At 37.5% G+C, this 17,386-nt stretch overlaps 1 protein-coding gene across 9 annotated transcripts in view; it reads right to left on the bottom strand.

Moving 5' to 3' along the window:
- Nucleotides 1-17,087, bottom strand: part of RICTOR (RPTOR independent companion of MTOR complex 2) — a 122,133-nt gene extending 105,046 nt beyond the window's left edge. For 4 of the 9 annotated variants that reach the window (XM_045861966.2, XM_045861983.2, XM_045861973.2 and 1 more), the window contains exons 1-2: nt 16,985-17,087; nt 16,766-16,813 (exon numbers count right to left, since the gene is read on the bottom strand). In XM_045861966.2, coding sequence (XP_045717922.1) covers nt 16,766-16,813; nt 16,985-17,033 — 97 coding nt within the window. In that variant the 5' untranslated portion in view covers nt 17,034-17,087. Of the gene's footprint in view, nt 1-7,395; nt 16,211-16,232; nt 16,524-16,765; nt 16,814-16,984 lie in introns of those variants that run through there. The other 5 variants (XM_064596768.1, XM_064596766.1, XM_064596767.1 and 2 more) reach the window with 5 other exon arrangements.
- Between the last annotated feature and the right edge of the window lie 299 nt (nt 17,088-17,386).

The following is a 17,386-nucleotide window of genomic DNA, read 5'->3' as shown; positions in this document are numbered from 1 at the left end:
AGTAGGCCTTCCCCCTATATCTTCACTTTATGCCATCTCGTTAGTCCTGAATCAACTAAGTATCATTGCCTCAGAGAAGCTTTCTCTGACAATCCCAACCACCACTCAACTCCCTTTCAAATATCTAATTGCACATTATTCAGAGCATTTATTAGTACTTAACATTCTGTGTTCACATGTTTATTTTTTTTTTAAAGATTTTATTTATTTATTTGAGACAGAGAGAATGAGAGACAGAGAGCATGAGAGGGAGGAGGGCCAGAGGGAGAAGCAGACCCCCCGCCGAGCAGGGAGCCCGATGCAGGACTCGATCCCGGGACTCCAGGATCATGACCTGAGCCGAAGGCAGTCGCTTAACCAACTGAGGCGCCCTCACATGTTTATTGTCTGCATTCTCCCCCACTAGAATATAATCTCAGGGACAGAGACACAAACTTTTTCACCACTGAATCACCAGGAAAGAATGGTAACCTGCACATAGTAAAGGTCAATAAATATTTTTCAACTGTGTCTGAGGAAGGCAGACATGAACAAATTATCACAATGTTATAAGAAAGGTAACACAGAAAGTTTTATATAATAGAAAAGCCCAAAGAAGGAAGACGCTGAACCCACTGGGGATATTAAGATTAACTTATGTGGAAAACTTGTTGCTAGCTACAGTAAAGATTGGGAGACGATAGCACTAGAATGGAGAGAGTAGTTGTGAAGCCAATGCACTCATCCAGGAAAGTAAATGGGAGCCCAAATAAAGGCAGAAATAAAAATAATTGGGACACCTGGGTGGCTCAGCCGGTTGAGCATCTAACTCTTGTTTCGGCTCAGGTCATGATCTCAGGGTCATGAGATGGAGCCCCCAGTCAGGGTCCACACTCAGTGAAGAGTCTGACTGGAGATTCTTTCCCCCTCCCTCCCCTTCTGCTCCCCCCACTATGCACTCTAAATAAATAAATACATAAATAAAATCTTAAAAAATAGTAATAAAAATAATAGGTCTAACAGTTTTCAGAGATAAAATCATCATCAGACTGGGAGCAGATCTGATATGTAGAATAAGGACAAGGAATGAGGCCAGGAGGTCTCTTGGGTATCTGCTTTGGCCCCATTAAAATACAGCTCTTAGCACTGATGAAATATATAGAAAGGTTTTTAAAACTTGACAGTCACTTATTCTACCAATAAATACATAATGAAGTACATACAATGTGATGTTCTAGGCACTAAGGATACAATGTGATGTTCTAGGCACTAAGGATACAATGGTGAACAAAAAAAAGTGTTCACAAAACTTATATTCTATGGAAACAAATAATAAATAATACTGTAAATAATACTGTAATGGCAATAGTGACAAGGGCTATGGAAGAAAAAATATAAAAGAATGGAAAGTGAGGGAGATGGGGGCTACTTTAGATAGAATGATCAGAGAAGGCATCACTGATAAAGAGAATTAGACGAACTGAGAGAGCAAGCCTCCAAATATTGGTGGAAGAACAATTCAGACAGAATATAACAGAGGTACAAAGGTTCTGGCTCTGGAAAGAGAGTATGAGTAGGAATGAATGGCAAGGAGGCTGTTTTGCCAAACAGAGTGAGTAAGAGGAAAAGAGGAAATGAGATTGTTATAGAAGGTACCAGGCATTAGATTACAATGGGAGTCACCACGTATAGTGAGTGGCAGCGTATTTCTTAGAAAAATTATCTTGTCATACACATCCCAGTATTTAATACGGTGCTGAGAATATAGCAGGTGCTCAATGAATTCTTTTCAAATCAACAGTGAATAAATCAATGAATTAATGAATTCCCATTATATATAACTACAATTAATATTTGACCCCCAAAGGACAAATCAGATAGCAATTTAAAGGACTGTATTATAAGCTTAAGCAATCTTCAGAAGCAGAATTTTTAAAATCTTTTTAACAGTGACATCACCACTAGAAAGTACATATCATTCCAAGGGGACTGCTTAAAGGAAACTTCTACTTCAAAGTATATAATTTCTAGATTGTCTGCTAAAACAACACATCATTCGATAAACCCTTCACAAAATAATCAAAATATCATTTTAGACCAACCTCTGATCGTGTTGGACAGCCAACAGTTTACTACTTCAGTGCTATTCTAGGAAAAATCATTTAAAATAGTTGGGGAAAAAAAATGATGTACCAATATGTACAGAGCAATAAGTAATATAATCCTGAAAAACATAGTTCAAAATATAGATTTACTGCCTTTTGTCATTCCTAACTAATAGTATCAAACAAGCATTCACTCAGAATTCACCATTAAAACCAAGTATTTTTTGATAGCTAATAATCCATACTCAGTGAACTAAACAGTCTAGACTCAGAATCAGCAAGGATCTTCCAAAGTTATTACTACATTCCCACTTTCAGGGAATTCCAAACTCCTTGTTTTCCATACTTCCAGAGTAGATGCATGAAAATTTAAAACATTCTGAATATTTAAAACAAAGTGATTATTTTAAAAATTATCAACATTTAAAAAATGCACTTCATCAGAAGCTTCTTCACCTTCAGTATAGTGAAAACTTGTTTCACTTTCACAATTACTCTTGCTCTTGCATACTGAAATAAGTAAAATGTTCTTTAGTCTACTAATCTATGCTAAGCCCATATTGCTAAGTTGCTTTCAAGTATTTAATCAATTTCCTATGCAATACTCAGTTCTAATTTCTTGGGGACAAACACCAAGAGATGAGCAGTGGAATCTTTTTCTATCAAAGCATCAACTCTCAGGGGGAAAAAAAAGCCCTAAAATCCAATGATTAAGTAAAAACAAAAACAAAAAAATCTTTAACAATTTTTATTTTAAATCAGGGAACATAAACCACTATCAACTACAGCAAAAGACAAATGTAGTCCATTTCTATAGCATGTCCTTTTATATTAAAGAGTCACAAGAAGAAAGACTAGAAATAGAAAAAGAAACAGAAACCAATGAGAGAAATTGAGAAATACAGGGAAAGAGAGAAAAACAATCACTCAAAAACACTTTATAACTATCAATGAGGTCTTAGACACTCTCAACCTCATAAAGTTCTAATATGTCTACTAAAAAAATCACATTACTTTATGACTCCCTCATCTGTGAAACCTAAAGCAGGATTATACAAGAGTTCTAATGGTCCCTTTTGAGCTCTTAAGAAAGAGAATCATAAAAGACATTTAAACATTTATGCTCCTTCAAGGAGAAGCATTCTATTTTATACTCTAACAACTTTTCAACTTTGATAAATACTTAAAACTGTATGTTGTAAATCTAAAATATTAACGCATTGGTATTTCCACATGAGCATATTATTTGAGGACCAAGAAATGTTTATCATCCTCCTTTTTTTTTCTGTAGAAATACTAACCAATTTCAGTAATCATTCCACCAATTTAATTAGGTCAACACAAAACTTTTATTGGATTGGAATTCTAATTTTTCCAATTTTCTTTCTATACTGTAGCTTTGAGCAGTTTATTGTGATCGGATTATACTTTTCCTTTAAACAACCACTAAGAAAAAAAATTCACCTATCTAGATATGTTGACTACAACCTATTTAAGCAAAAGGTCAGGCCTAAGAGGCAAAAGACTGAGATATTCAGAAAATGATTTAATTTTTTTTTTTTTAGGATTTTATTTATTCATTTGACAGAGCGAGAGACACAGCAAGAGAGGGAACCCAAGCAGGGGGAGTGGGAGAGGGAGAAGCAGGCTTCCCGCCAAGCAGGGAGCCCGATGCGGGGCTCGATCCCAGGACCCTGGGATCATGACCAGAGTCGAAGACAGACGCTTACGACTAAGCCACCCAGGTGCCCCTGATTTAAATTTTTTAAATAAAGTTGGAATTAATGTCATTATTCCAAAACTTATCCACTCATATAAATCCACTGCCCATTCAAAAGGAAAGAATCCATCCACATCATGACATACCTGATATATATAAGCAGACTTAGATTAAAATAATTTTAACTCTACATACAGCATGGTGATACAACATAACATTGGGCATATGAAGTTAGATACAAAAGAGTAAGTACATACTGTATGAGTGTATCATAGAAAGTTCAAAAACAGGTTAAACTAATCTATGGTATTAGAAGTCAAAATAGTGGTATCCTTCGTGTGGGAAAGTAGTGCCTGGAAGGAGACAGAATGGGAGCTTCTGAGGTATTGTATACTCCGGGTTCTGATTATCCATGTGTTCAATTTGTCAAAATTTATAGGACTATACAATTATGACAAACATTTTTTGGATCTGTTTTCTTTAAATAAAAAATAATTTAATAACATTTACTGCTCTCACTTTATTATGCATTTTAACATGTAAACAGAGAAGGTTTAACAACTCCACAGTTTTCAAGGCCCTCAGTAACTTACCCCTACCTTACAAATCCAATATGAATACTGAAATCTATATCCTTATTATTCCTCTCTCAGTAAAATGTTTAATGCCTTTATTCATGCTCAATTCCTCTTCATTTAACCACATCCTGCTCTTTCAAAGTTATAACATCCCACTTTCTTTTATTTTTTCCCAGCTCACACTTACCTTTCCCTTCTCTCATCTCCCTTGTTTTAAACAACCACTAAAGAACACCTAATATCTATAGGTATTAAGTATAGATATGTGACAAATTGTGCCAAAATTGTAATAAATATTTTACAAACATTTTATTCACTCAAGTGTTATTTCCAGCTGAGATGAGAAAACATGCTCAGAAAAAGTAACTTGTCCAAACTCAAAAAACTTCTAAGAGGCAGGGTCAAGATTCAAATCCAGATCTGACTCTAAGGCCCATGCTCTTAGCTACAGAGCTAGACTATCTCTATCTTATGCAATTAGCATATTATTTAATGTTATTTTGTCCGTATTAGTCATATTTTATACCTTAGTATCTATCTTTATATAATCCTACCATCCTTGCTATATACATATATACTAACTCCATCAAGTCATACCTCACCTACCTTGAACTATGCTATGAGGCAATGCTATCTGGAAAGCAACCAGGACATAAAAGTAAGCACACCAAAAAATGGCAATAAAGACTCAAAGTATGTATCATCACCAAGTTTATTCACTACAGATAACATATATTATTGACAGCAGGGGTCCTTAATTCTTCCTAATCACAACCTATTTATATTTATTTTCCATATAATATTAACAAGTCCAGTTATATAGTTTCTATTTTATAGCACAGTAAAAGTAAAAAAAATAAAGGACTGCTAAATATAGGAATAATAGTTGCAATGTAAAGTGATAGTTGAGTATAAGAAAACAGCACATTAAGATCAAAAAGAGCAGTCCAATGTCACACAAGGTAGTAATAAACTGTCCTCCCCCTACCTCCAACGAAATAATCGACATTCATAATGACCCCAGCCAAAGAGAAAAAGTTAAAATGTAGTTGATATATTCTTCTTATTAAAGGAGAGAAATAAGCAATAGTTATAGAAATAATCATATCAAAAATGGCTAAAATGTACATTTCAGAGCTCAGCCAATAACCTGTTTCTTGAGGACTCCAAATCAACATTACTATAATATATAGCATACTCATTTAACCACTAATTATTCCAGCAATATGGCTTATCCTCTACTGTATTTGTTTTTAGAAAGATTACAAAGGGTTAAGTGCATGGGTTTAGAATCAAAAACAGTGAATGGGATCTGAATCATCATACCTCTCTCTTTTACTGCCAGTATGACCTTGGGCTAGTTAGGCTCCCTCTGGCCCCACTTTCTTCATCAGTTACATAAGGATATTAAAACATATTTTCTAGAAATGTAGGATGACTAAATTAGATAATTTAAGTAATGTTTTTAACAGTTTCCAACATATAATAAAATTCAAAATATGGTAGCTGCTATTTTTTGTAATCAAAGACCATGTCTTCAACATCTAACAACCAGAACAATGCTAGACACATAGGCAGTACTCAGTAAGTAGTTGGTAACTGGCCTGTACGAGCAGAAAAGGGTAAGACTTTCTAATAGCACACACGGCAGTGCCCAATGTGAGTAAACCTACTACTTTTATTTGTAAATATTTATAAAATAAAAATATGAAAGAACTAGGATCAATTACTGAGAAATGATTCTTTTATTAAATTTTGGCTACTTTGATATAGGAATTTCATTAACAAACTTAGCTGCTCAGCAAAGAAACAACTTTGAATAAGCTACCTATCAATGAAAGGTTTGAGTGATGATGGATGACATCTGTCAGATACTATAGAGAAGATCCCTGTTTTGAATGGTAGAGCTAATAAAATAACTTCTAAAGTAGCTTCCAAATATGCTTAAAAATAAACATAATATGTAGAGACACATACCTTCCCCAAATGCATTCATATTCAAGTATCCCAAGTGAACATTTACTTGCAATATAATTACTCATTTTAAAAATAATTACACTTTTTCTTTACAGTACCTTTAATACAGAAACAATTACTGATGTAAGTGAAAAATTTTTCCTAGGACTCAAAAATAAGTCTAAACTTTTTAAATAAAACAAAATAACTATCAGAAGAAACAATAACATAGCAAAAGGCAGCCACCACAGTTTATCCAAATTTTTTAACCTTCTCCTTTTTTATTTCCTTTTAAAGAGTAATCAGCATTGGGGCACGTGGGTGGCTCAGTTGTTAAGCGTCTGACTTTGGCTCAGGTCGAGGTCCCAGAGTCCTGGGATCGAGCCCCGCACGGGGCTCCCTGCTCGGCAGAAAGCCTGCTTCTCCCCCTCCCACTCCCCCTGCCTATGTTCCCTCTCTCGCTGTGTCTCTGTCAAATAAATAAATAAAATCTTTAAAAAAAAAAAAAAAGAAGAATCAGCATCTTTTTAAATGTCTTCCATTTCGCTAGGTAAAACAATACTATATATTTCTGTATTCAAAACAATGTTGAAACATGAACACGTAACACTGAATTCTCCCATGACAAAGGAGAAAAAGGTTATTTTAAGGTTATTAAAATACACAAAGTGATTTAAACATTTTTAAGACTATACTAATCTAAAATTTAACTCATTAAAAAGTTGTAAAAACATGTTGAGAATTATTCTTACATATGAAATCTTACATAAGAATTAATCTGACCTGCTTTGTACCAAGTTATGCCATTCAAAAGTAACATTAGAAATTACAAGCTACAGCAATAAAATTAAAACACAAGTCATTCTAAATAAAGTAGAAAATAGCTATTTGTATTCAAATAGTCCATTATCATGATTTTATGCTAATCATGTGATAGATATGATTAAAAACTTATCCACAACACATGGGAATAAAACGTTCCACAGTATTCCACCAGCCACCTCGTCACACACAAACTGCCATATAGCTAAATGTTAAGAGTTCACAGCTCACCTACCTCCAACCACTGGAGTCTTCTCACTCTTTCTGCAACTCTATTCCCTTCAGTTTTTCTTTTTTCTTTTTTTTTTCTTGGGGGAGGGGGCTGGTGGTGATGGTGGTGGTGTGGTGAAGGTTAGGGAGTATATTATACGGAATTATGAGTGGAGAAAAAACAGGGCAATTAAAAGTTTTAGTATATGAGGGATGAACATTAAGCATGGAAAGAATTAGCAATACTATCTTAAGATGTGATTTCTCGAAGTATGAAACTACAGATAAATATATATAGGTGCACACATCTAAAAGGAGTTAAATACGCTTTTATCTGGCAAGCTGTTCCTTCTTAGTAACTAAAAGTAAATTACTTGGCAGTCTTCTTTGTTTACAGCTTCTGTGTCTCTTCACTCTTTATTCATTATAAGAAACACATGAAATTACAGTGGATTCTGAACAAGATCGCTAAAATCCCTGCAAGTGGCAATTCAACTCTCATTTTGCTGCTTTAATATAAGCAATAATTTCCCCAGTATACCCTTTACCCAAATAACTAGAGGGCTGGGTAGGTTGTCAGGATTTAGCAATGAAATATTCCATATTTTTCAGAATGATTTTTATTTCAAATATTCTATCTCACTGTGAGGCCACATGTTTAAATTCTGAGTTCAGAAAATATGGTCATTTTAGTGTGGAAAATAACAAAAACACTACCCATCTCATTTATAATCTCTATTTCCAAACTGCATACATCTTGAAGTAAGTTTGATAACAAATTTACAGAGCCCTTTGAACATGCAGTATTAATGAAGGGGAAAGGAAACACATATATTACAAAACAATGGAAGAAAAAAAATCATTTATACTTGGATTTGGAATAACAGCCAAGCATTTATATACTCATAGTCACAAGCACACAATTATTTCACAATATGCCTAAAAGCTCTCAGTCCAGTCCTGCATTACCTTTAAAGGCCAGAAGAGCCCTACTTTGAAATATAAATAATCCTCAATAATTATGAGTTATATAATCACCAATTTTCCTCAACATTACCTTCAAGTACTGAATAATATGCCAGAAGTGTTAGTTCACAAAATTAAGTTACAATTTTTTTTTAAAACACTGATCCCGAGTTCTATCTATTCAAATGCTACCCTTTAATGCAAAAGTCTGACAGGTGTCAAGACTTCTATGAGGTCTTCCCTCTAAGCCATTCCTTACCTATCTCCCTTCTTTTTTTTTTTTTCTGAATGCCTTCAGTTTTTGATTCCTTTATAAGGACAATTGGCAGGTTCTTCTTATACTGCTATCTTACATTATGCCCTGATACAGGTATATCCCAAGATATGCCAGAAGCCAAGAATTGTGCCTTCCTAATTCACAATACTTAATAACCCAATTATATAATATATGGATCAAAAATATGCTGACATTAACAAACCACTATAAATCCAAATCTTCAAAATATTGGAGTAAAAAAATGGCAAAGTAATTAAAAGAGCCAAATTCTTGAAAATCCAGGTAATTAAAAAACTGTCTTGTGTCTTTCTTACTAAACTCAACTGACTCCATAAATAGGGTATGTTCAAAGCCTCGGCATATCCTCAAATTTATATTTTATATAAATTTCATCATTACCAGGTACGTTGCTCAGTTTATGCAATCTGCCTGGCTCAAAGACTTTGTAAAAGGAATTTTAAGAATGTACTTAAGTTTAAATTCTCTTTCAATCCTCTGACTTGGGATATATGTTATGTTTATCTAGTTTTACACAATTATTTTCAATTTAGTTTGGTATCTGTATAATTTTAGAAGTAAATTCATTGTAGAGATAAAATTTTAAAGTAGCTATTCAGCTTTAACCTGGCCACACTAACAAAAAAGCACAGATAATACAAAACAATGGATGAGCCAAAAAGCATTAACAGTCAACTCTCAATTATTCGCATGTGGATTACCTAATATATATTTTAACCTATTTATGTTGGCTACTCTAACAGTATTTGCTCAGGAAATAAAAATTGATGCTAATAATTCACTTAAAAGAAAAGACACATCAATCTATTGTAGGGGAGGAAAGAATATAAAATCTTCCCAAGCCACATATAAATAATGCTATTTAGATTATGTAATTTAGCGCTCTTCCATCATTATTCACCTTTTTATTAAGTGCAGGTAAATGAGAGTGGACTGTATTTAGCTTGGTGATAGTCAGAGATACAGATACACAGGCATGCAAACCATTCACTCACCCCACTGTGCTTTTCACAGCCCTATTTTCAGTAGCCTGAGACCTGGGAGGGGGAGGAGGCAGCAAGTCACTGCAGATGATCACTTAAAAGGAAATTGAGAGTTGACTATAATTTACATTTAAAGTGCTATGAAATACCATCACTCCTACATGTATTCATTACTGTTTATGGGAATACTTCTCACAGTGATTTAACAAGGCTGTAATGCTTTCTTTTTAACCTTTCAATATCCCAGAAACATGGTGATAGCTGAGGATCACAGAGACGGAAGGTGACAGTGCTACACGTGTAACGGAGTATGCATTTTAGAGATCCAGGAAACTGAAGCACAGAGAGATTAAACAGTATGCCAACATCATCCTTAGATTAAGGAAGAGTAGGACTGAGTTCTCCGGACACCAACTTCAATGCTACAGTCTCACAGTTTCTTCAACCAAAACTCCCCTCTTGGCTTCTGAGATCATAGTCTTGCTAGTTTTCTTCTCTTGGCCACCTTCTTCTCATTTTTTGATTCTTATGCTATGACACTCTCATCAGCTCATCCTCTAGCCCTCAAATCTTTAGCTCTTCTCCATTTACATTCTTCCCTGTCTCAACGCCCTATGCAGAGAACAATCAGATCACAAGTTTAGAACCCATTCAAGTATTTGCAGCTACCTTTTATACATCTCTGATTGACTTAATCACCTGAAATTCAAAGTGCAAAGCTAAACTCATTATCATCCCTCCAAAATGGATCTCTTCATTTCATGGCACCATCAATCTCACTGTCCCTCAGGACTGCAAACCTAAAATGTTCTTTTACTTCTACTCTCCTTAATGCTGTACCCTCCATTTCCCATCTCTCTCTCCATTCTGACATTCAATAAGTGCTTCAGTTATTATTATATGATAGATGCTGGGGAAGCTTAAGATCCAGTGAGGGAAAAACAACTGGACAAAGAACTTAAGGCAATGAGAAGTGATATTTAGAAAGGAACAAACAAAAGTGGAAAAGCAGAGGAAGAAGCAATGAATTCCCACTGGGATGATTTCTAGAAGTTGCATTTGACCTAGACCTTAAAGAATTCGGATTTCAATAAAGAGTACTGAAAATGAAATTCTAGGCAGAGGAAACAACCTGCACAAGGTCAAGTAAACAGAAACTGCACGCCATATGCAAGGAATAAATCATTTTTGTCTAGAGCAGATTCTCAACCAGGGGTATAACACAATCTCCAAGGGGAAAGAACAAATATGGGGAGGTAGGTGCTTTGGACTTGCGAACTTTCCCCATGCCCTCTGAAAAGCACTGTGTGTAAAGAAGGAAGAGAGTGTCTTACACAAGTAAACTCTGCACAGAGGCTGACAGAACAGTATGATTAAGACAGTACAGAAGATAATTTTGGAATAAATCATAAAAGGCCTTCAATGCCAAGTTAAGAAATCTGGACTTTATTCTGTGAGCAAAAACGAGCCAGGGAAGTGTGAGTATGAGTGTGTTTTGTTTTTTTTATTTAAGGGAATGGTAAGATCAGATCTACATTTCAGGAAAATAATCCTGGCAATCGTATAGCAGAGAAAGTGAAAAAAAGGTGAAAGAAAAGATTTTACATCATCCAAATGAGATAATAAAGATGTGAACAAGCCCAATGACAATGGAATAAGAAAGACTAGATTCATTAGATATTTCACAGGCAAACTGAAGGAACATGGCACATGAACAAAGATAAACTGTAGGTCTCTAGCTTGATTATTACAGAGGATGGTGGTGGTAACTAAAGGGTGAAAAGGGAATATGCTTTGGGGTGCAGAGTTTTACACATCAGCCTTTTCAGATGAGTAGCAGACACATAATGCTAATATGTTTTGCAAGCTTAAAAGAATGAGTCTGAATAAAAATGTAATTATCATAACCATTTCAGCACATGGATTTTTTTTTTTTTTCAACTCATGGATTTTTGAAGCCCTCAGTGAAAAGACTGTTCAGGTACATAGCATATAGCACCGTAGGAGAGAAGAAAAGATCAAGGACAGAACCTTAAGGTCCCCTCGCTTAAGGAGCTGGAAGACCAGGCGGGAACAGAGAAGGAGCAGCACGAGAGGTAGGAAAAGCAGCAGGAGAATATTTCACAGAAGTCGAGTAAAGACGTGGTTTCAAGAATAGCGAAGCGTAGTGCCGACAAACGCATGATCTGCAGTCAGTCGCTCACTAATCCTATGACCCTGGCTGAATTACTTACCTGAATTTCAGACCTTTGGAATTTTAAAACCTATATCCTCATCTGTAAAAGAGGGATAAAAAGAGTACCTCAAACAGTTATTAAAGATTAAGTGAGATAACATATTTTAGAGCCTGGAACAAAACTATTAATACAGTAGTAGTTCTAAAACAGAATGGGGAACTTAAAAATGCCTATGAATTTTGCATGAGATTACTAGCATCCTTTAAAAAACTATTTTCAGTACACGGGGAAAGCTGTGCTTAGAAGACTATAGTCGTTAAGGAAGAAAGCTACAGAGTGAGGATGAACTATTCTTTCCTTAGAGCGGATGGAAAAACAGCTACTTTGTAATCTTCATCTTTTATCTTTCCACACCTCCCACCATCATCCCATGCCTGGGATAGTACCTGATCCATATGAAGGATACAACAAATGATTACTGAACATGAGAAAACTTCCAATAGGAAGGAAGAAATGAAGAAAGGGATCTCAGTTCTACAAAGAATCTTAGAAGAAACAGTATTAGGAGCATAAAATTCCTTTCCAGGTTAGCCTTGAAAAGGAACAGAGATTCTGTTTATTCCCTGACTCAGGGAACCAGAAGATAAGTATGTATAAAATATAAAGGGGAAAAGACAGGCACACCTGGCTGGCTCAGCAGGTAGAGCATGTGACTCTTGATCTTGAGGTCCTGAGTTCAAGCCCCACATTGGGCACAAAGGTTACTTTAAAAATTAAATAAAGGGGAGGAGTCAAGGGAATTCACATTAGACAGCTTCAACCTTCTTAATAAATATAAGTTCTCTGCACAGTGTAGGAGTATTCCAAAGTCAGTTTGACAATCTGAAGAAAACAAATTAGTTGATTACTCCATCTCAATATATATGGACCTTCATTTCTAACTCCAACATCCTGGTCTAGTTCCCCACCATTTCTTAGATTACAGCAGCAGCTTCCTAAGGCAGCTCCTTTTCCTGCTGACTTTTACCTTTCCCAAGGTGTGGTACAGTCTCTTGCGAGCCCATGTTTCCTTTCATTATGTCTACCACTATTCTCATGAGAAGTCAACCACTCTGAAGCTGCCTCTAAACCTCTACCCACCAAACAATTCATCATTTTCTCCTCTAGGCTACTTCTGGGTCCTTGTACAGTTGGTTACTTAATTTATCATTCCATATTGCAATCACTTTATTAATATCTGTTCCAGTAAATTCCTGAAAAGGGGAATAACATCTTCCTTATCTTCATTCCTCCAGCACTTAATTCAGCATTTAGTAAATAATAGGCATCCAGTCAATGTGTGTTTTGTCTAACTGAAGTCAGCGATTAAACAACATAAGTAATCTGCTCACTAGATAAAAATCAGAAAACAAAAAGTAGTGTTCAAATCTGCATCATTCAGATAACCTTCCTTTTCTAAGTATTAAACAGCAACTAAGACAGTCAATTTTTGTATTCTTTCTAAAGGAAAAGGAAAAGAATTGGATAATAAAAAAATACAAAACTCAATACTTTTAAATAAATTCTAATAGTTAGATTTGAATACAGGTTTGTCCATGTCCTGAAAATTCACTTTGAACACAATCATTAAATTACTGTACAGTAAGAAGGACTTACACAGGAAGAATACTCTGTGTCTTTTCAAGTTATTCAGTACCAGAAATGTACTATGAGACTGATTAAAAAACAGGCTATCCTTGCAGTGGAAGTGACTAAGGGAAGCATTTTGATTTCAAAATAGATATTGGCATGCAAAACAGAGAGAGTATTTAAATTATATCAATAGCAAGTATCAGGGACTTTCACAAATTAAGTAGAGTAGTTGTTTGAACAAAACTGAAAGCAACAATCAGCAATAAGTTTACTGTGCGATCTACTGCAATGAAGTTCCTAAACTAGATCAAAATTAGTCCACCAACAATTTTTAATTGAAGTACACTATGTATGAACTAACTACCAAAACCAAAGCACGTAGAACTCTCCTGGGCCTCAAGAAGCTTGCAAGGGTAGCCAAATCATTATTACTAAGAAATTTTCTGGAGTCAGAGAAAAATTCTAAGGTTCTATAAAATAAAATACTACATTATATCTTAAGTACATATAATACTCTTTGCTTAGACCTAGTTTACTGGTAATCTCACAGAATACTTCTTTACAGTTGTTATACTCAAGAACTCTACCTCAGACAGACTATACCCAATTAATAATGTCTCAAAAAAATGAAAGCCTCAATACCGTAATTCCTCATTAACAAGTTTATAATGTTCAAAACAACTGAAATATTTTAAATGCGATATAAATAATTTTTATTTCATACTGTGGGATGACAACTAACATTTAGTTAACATCACTCACAAAATTATCAGCTCCTGTACTGAGTATTTTAAGCATTAGTTCATTTACTTCTCACATTCTTAATAACCCTTTGAAGTTATCTCTTTGAGATGAAGAAACTAAGAGTTAAGCAAGGTCAAATACCTTGCCCCACATCACCTAACTATTAAGTATCCCAGCTGAGATTGCAACACAGAACTATCCGACTGTACAGTCTGATCTCTTTTCACTATACATTGATGGTTCCTTTAGGAATTAGAACCACCATTACCTCTACTTAACAATGAACTTTGTGAGATAGCTACACAATGAATTTCTCAAAGGTTACATAAAAAGAATTAAAATGAGAGCAAACACTGCCTTCGCATTAAAAACTTGTAGTTTTGGTTACCCCAATCTTTATCTAAAATGTACTGTAATCCAATCCACAACCAGCTGCCCTTCAGCAGCAACCCAGACTGCCCTACAGTTCTCAAACTATTACTAAAGTGTAATTCCTTGTGAACTTTCTTCAGGTTAGAGCCACAAGACTTCTTTGAGCCACAAACCTTCTTTTAATAATGAAATGTCTGTCAGAATAGCAATTCCTTGAACAATAATAGCTTCCCTATATTATAAATTACTTTTTTATTCTCATATAGCCTCTCTTACTTGCATATGCCTTTTGCAATCAATTTCACTTGGCTGTGTATATTCCAAACTAAACTATATTTTATCAGTGCAAGCAGAAATAGCATTTTTCTGCTTGCTGCATTATCCTAAAAACACCTATGGACAATGGTGTTCACAAAGTGCTCAGAAAATATAACATTTTAAATAGTAAACATACAGACTTATCTGTGCACTTGAATAAGTTTGAAGTAAATCAAAGGTATCAATTTGTATATTTTTTAACAAACCAAAATTCTGATACCAACCACAGAAACTACTATATATATAGGAGCTCAGCAAACTCAACCTAAAGCACAAATATAACTTATTTCTAGCACCACATCCAAACAAGCTTTTAATGAGAAAATTAAGACAGAAGATCTATCTAATAAGTGCTCTTTAAACCATCTAAACACATACGCCCACACAGAAATTAAATCACCTAATAAAGTACATCTGTTACAGAACTCAAATACTAATTTTGAACCCTGTGGGAATTTTGTTTTTGTTAGGAAATTTACTAGAAAATCTTTTCCCACATACATCTTATATAGATTTTTCATGTGTGTTTTATATAGTCACGTTTCCAAACTGTTACACAAAAGTCAAAAGCTTTACATCTTCTACACTATCTGCTGAAAAAAGTTCCAATTTAGTGCAGAAACCCTTCTGCCTGTTAACACCAGCACTTCATTCGCCCAACAAAGTCCCTGAACTTTCAGAATAAAATATTCTTACAAAAATGTACTCTTGTAGCTAAACAAAAAGTAGCTGTTTAGTTTATAACAGTTTTCTTACACTATGAAATACAAAATACAACAAATTAGACAATGCACTATGCTTTAAATACCAGAGATGAGTCTCAACAATGAGCCCGCGTCTGACAAATACTTTAGATAAGTCATTACGTCAAGTAGAACATAGGTTAAATTTTTTAAAGTTTTAATGAAATGTTTACGACTTTTCTTAACTTCCCGAAGTGTTTTTCAGATCTCAAAAAGGAAACTGACTGTACAGCTGAACCAGCTTACACTCTATGCTACAGCCGGTGTGAAATATGACTTCTTCGGAATCAGTAGATCAAATCCTGTTTACCGTGGAAGAAAAAAGAAAAACCTTGTATATAACTACTGTATCTCCGAGATATTGTCGAATAAACTCCAGTACGGTGACTAAGAGAAGATTCACTGGCCAGTAGCCGGATTAGATCCTTAAAAACACAACCGCGGGGTTCGCCCAGTTCCGAAGGTGTAAACAAACCCGTCGCCACTGCAGAAGGTAAACAATGAACCTGCAGCGAGGGTGAGGGGGCGGTCTTTGCCAACTACAGTCCCAGCCACCCGGGAAAGGGAAACGGGAATGAACTACAGCGCAAATCAGACACTTAGCCATAGTCACCCATTCTAGGTTTCACTACCGAGTTATCAATGCTGCGGGTCCCCCAGGGCGGTGGGCAAAGAGAAAAGCAGTCACGCAGGCAAGCAAGAACCCAGCAGGTCCGGCTTCTGCTCGGGGGGACGGGGAGGGCAGGATGTGGTCGCTCTTCCCTCAGACATCCTCCGGCAACCTAAATAACAGCCTCTACCTCCCGCCGGCCGCCTCCAGGCGAATGGCTGCACGAGCTCCAGGATGGGAGTTAAGCCCTCCCTCGGGGGCCCAGAGAACCCAGAGGGTAGCCCGCTCCGCTGGGTCCTGCTTGGCGTTCCCCGGCACCCGCCGCACCCACAGGCCGGGAGAAAGGCGCGGGGCGAGGCAAGCGGGCACCGGGAAGGGGGATGGGTCCCGGGAGGCTGCCCGGGGCTTGGCTCCTGCGGGCCAGCAGGCGGGGCTCGGCTCTGCCTCCCGCACCCCCGCCAGTCCCGTGCGGGGCCCGCCCCTGCCCCCGGCCCCCGACCCCCGGCTCCTCCCCAGCAGCGTGCCGTCGCCGGCGCCCGCGGCGCCCCGCGTTACCTCGGGTCAGATCCAGCGGGACGTTCTCCTCGCCGCTGTCATTCCGCCCTGCGCGAAACAGACACACAGCTCCAATTAGGATTCGCTCGCAGGCCAGCGGCGGCAACCCTGGCTCGGGCCAGCGCCCCTAATCGCTCCCCCAGCCCAGGGCCAGGGGGAGGCAAGGGCCAGGGGTCGCGGGCCCCAGGCGGTGGGGAGTGAGGGTTGCAGCGGGCTTACCTCGTATTCGGAGGTTCTTCAGCGAGCGGCCGCGGCCGATCGCCGCCATATTGACGGGTTTCAGTCACAACACCGGAAACCTCGCCCAATCGCGCGAGAACCCCTTCCCCTCCCCGCGCGCCGCGCCCGCCCCCCGCGGCATCTCCCCCGCCCCTTCGCGGCGGCAGGCGGCGGGTGGTGCAGGCTGTACCCGGGGCGTGGAGGGAATGCGGTGCAGACCCGGGGTGTCCGTGGGGCTCGCGGCGTGCGCACCCGTCCGCCTCCCTGGGAGCCCGAGGTCGCGGCTACACGCCTAACACTTCGAGAGCAAGTCGGCCGGGAGGCGGCATTTCCCACGAGGGGAATCCCATTGATGGGAGTTTGCAGCGTGGAGGATGCTTCCCCTCCAGTGCCGCGGAAACT

Source organism: Mirounga angustirostris, unplaced genomic scaffold (genome assembly GCF_029215605.1).
Source record: "Mirounga angustirostris isolate CCGP_5_RB_7025 unplaced genomic scaffold, mMirAng1.0.hap1 SCAF_7, whole genome shotgun sequence".
In the NCBI taxonomy this organism is placed as follows: domain Eukaryota; kingdom Metazoa; phylum Chordata; class Mammalia; order Carnivora; family Phocidae; genus Mirounga; species Mirounga angustirostris.
The sequence above is the reverse complement of the archived record's forward strand: the minus strand, read 5'-3'. Positions and strand labels throughout refer to the sequence as shown.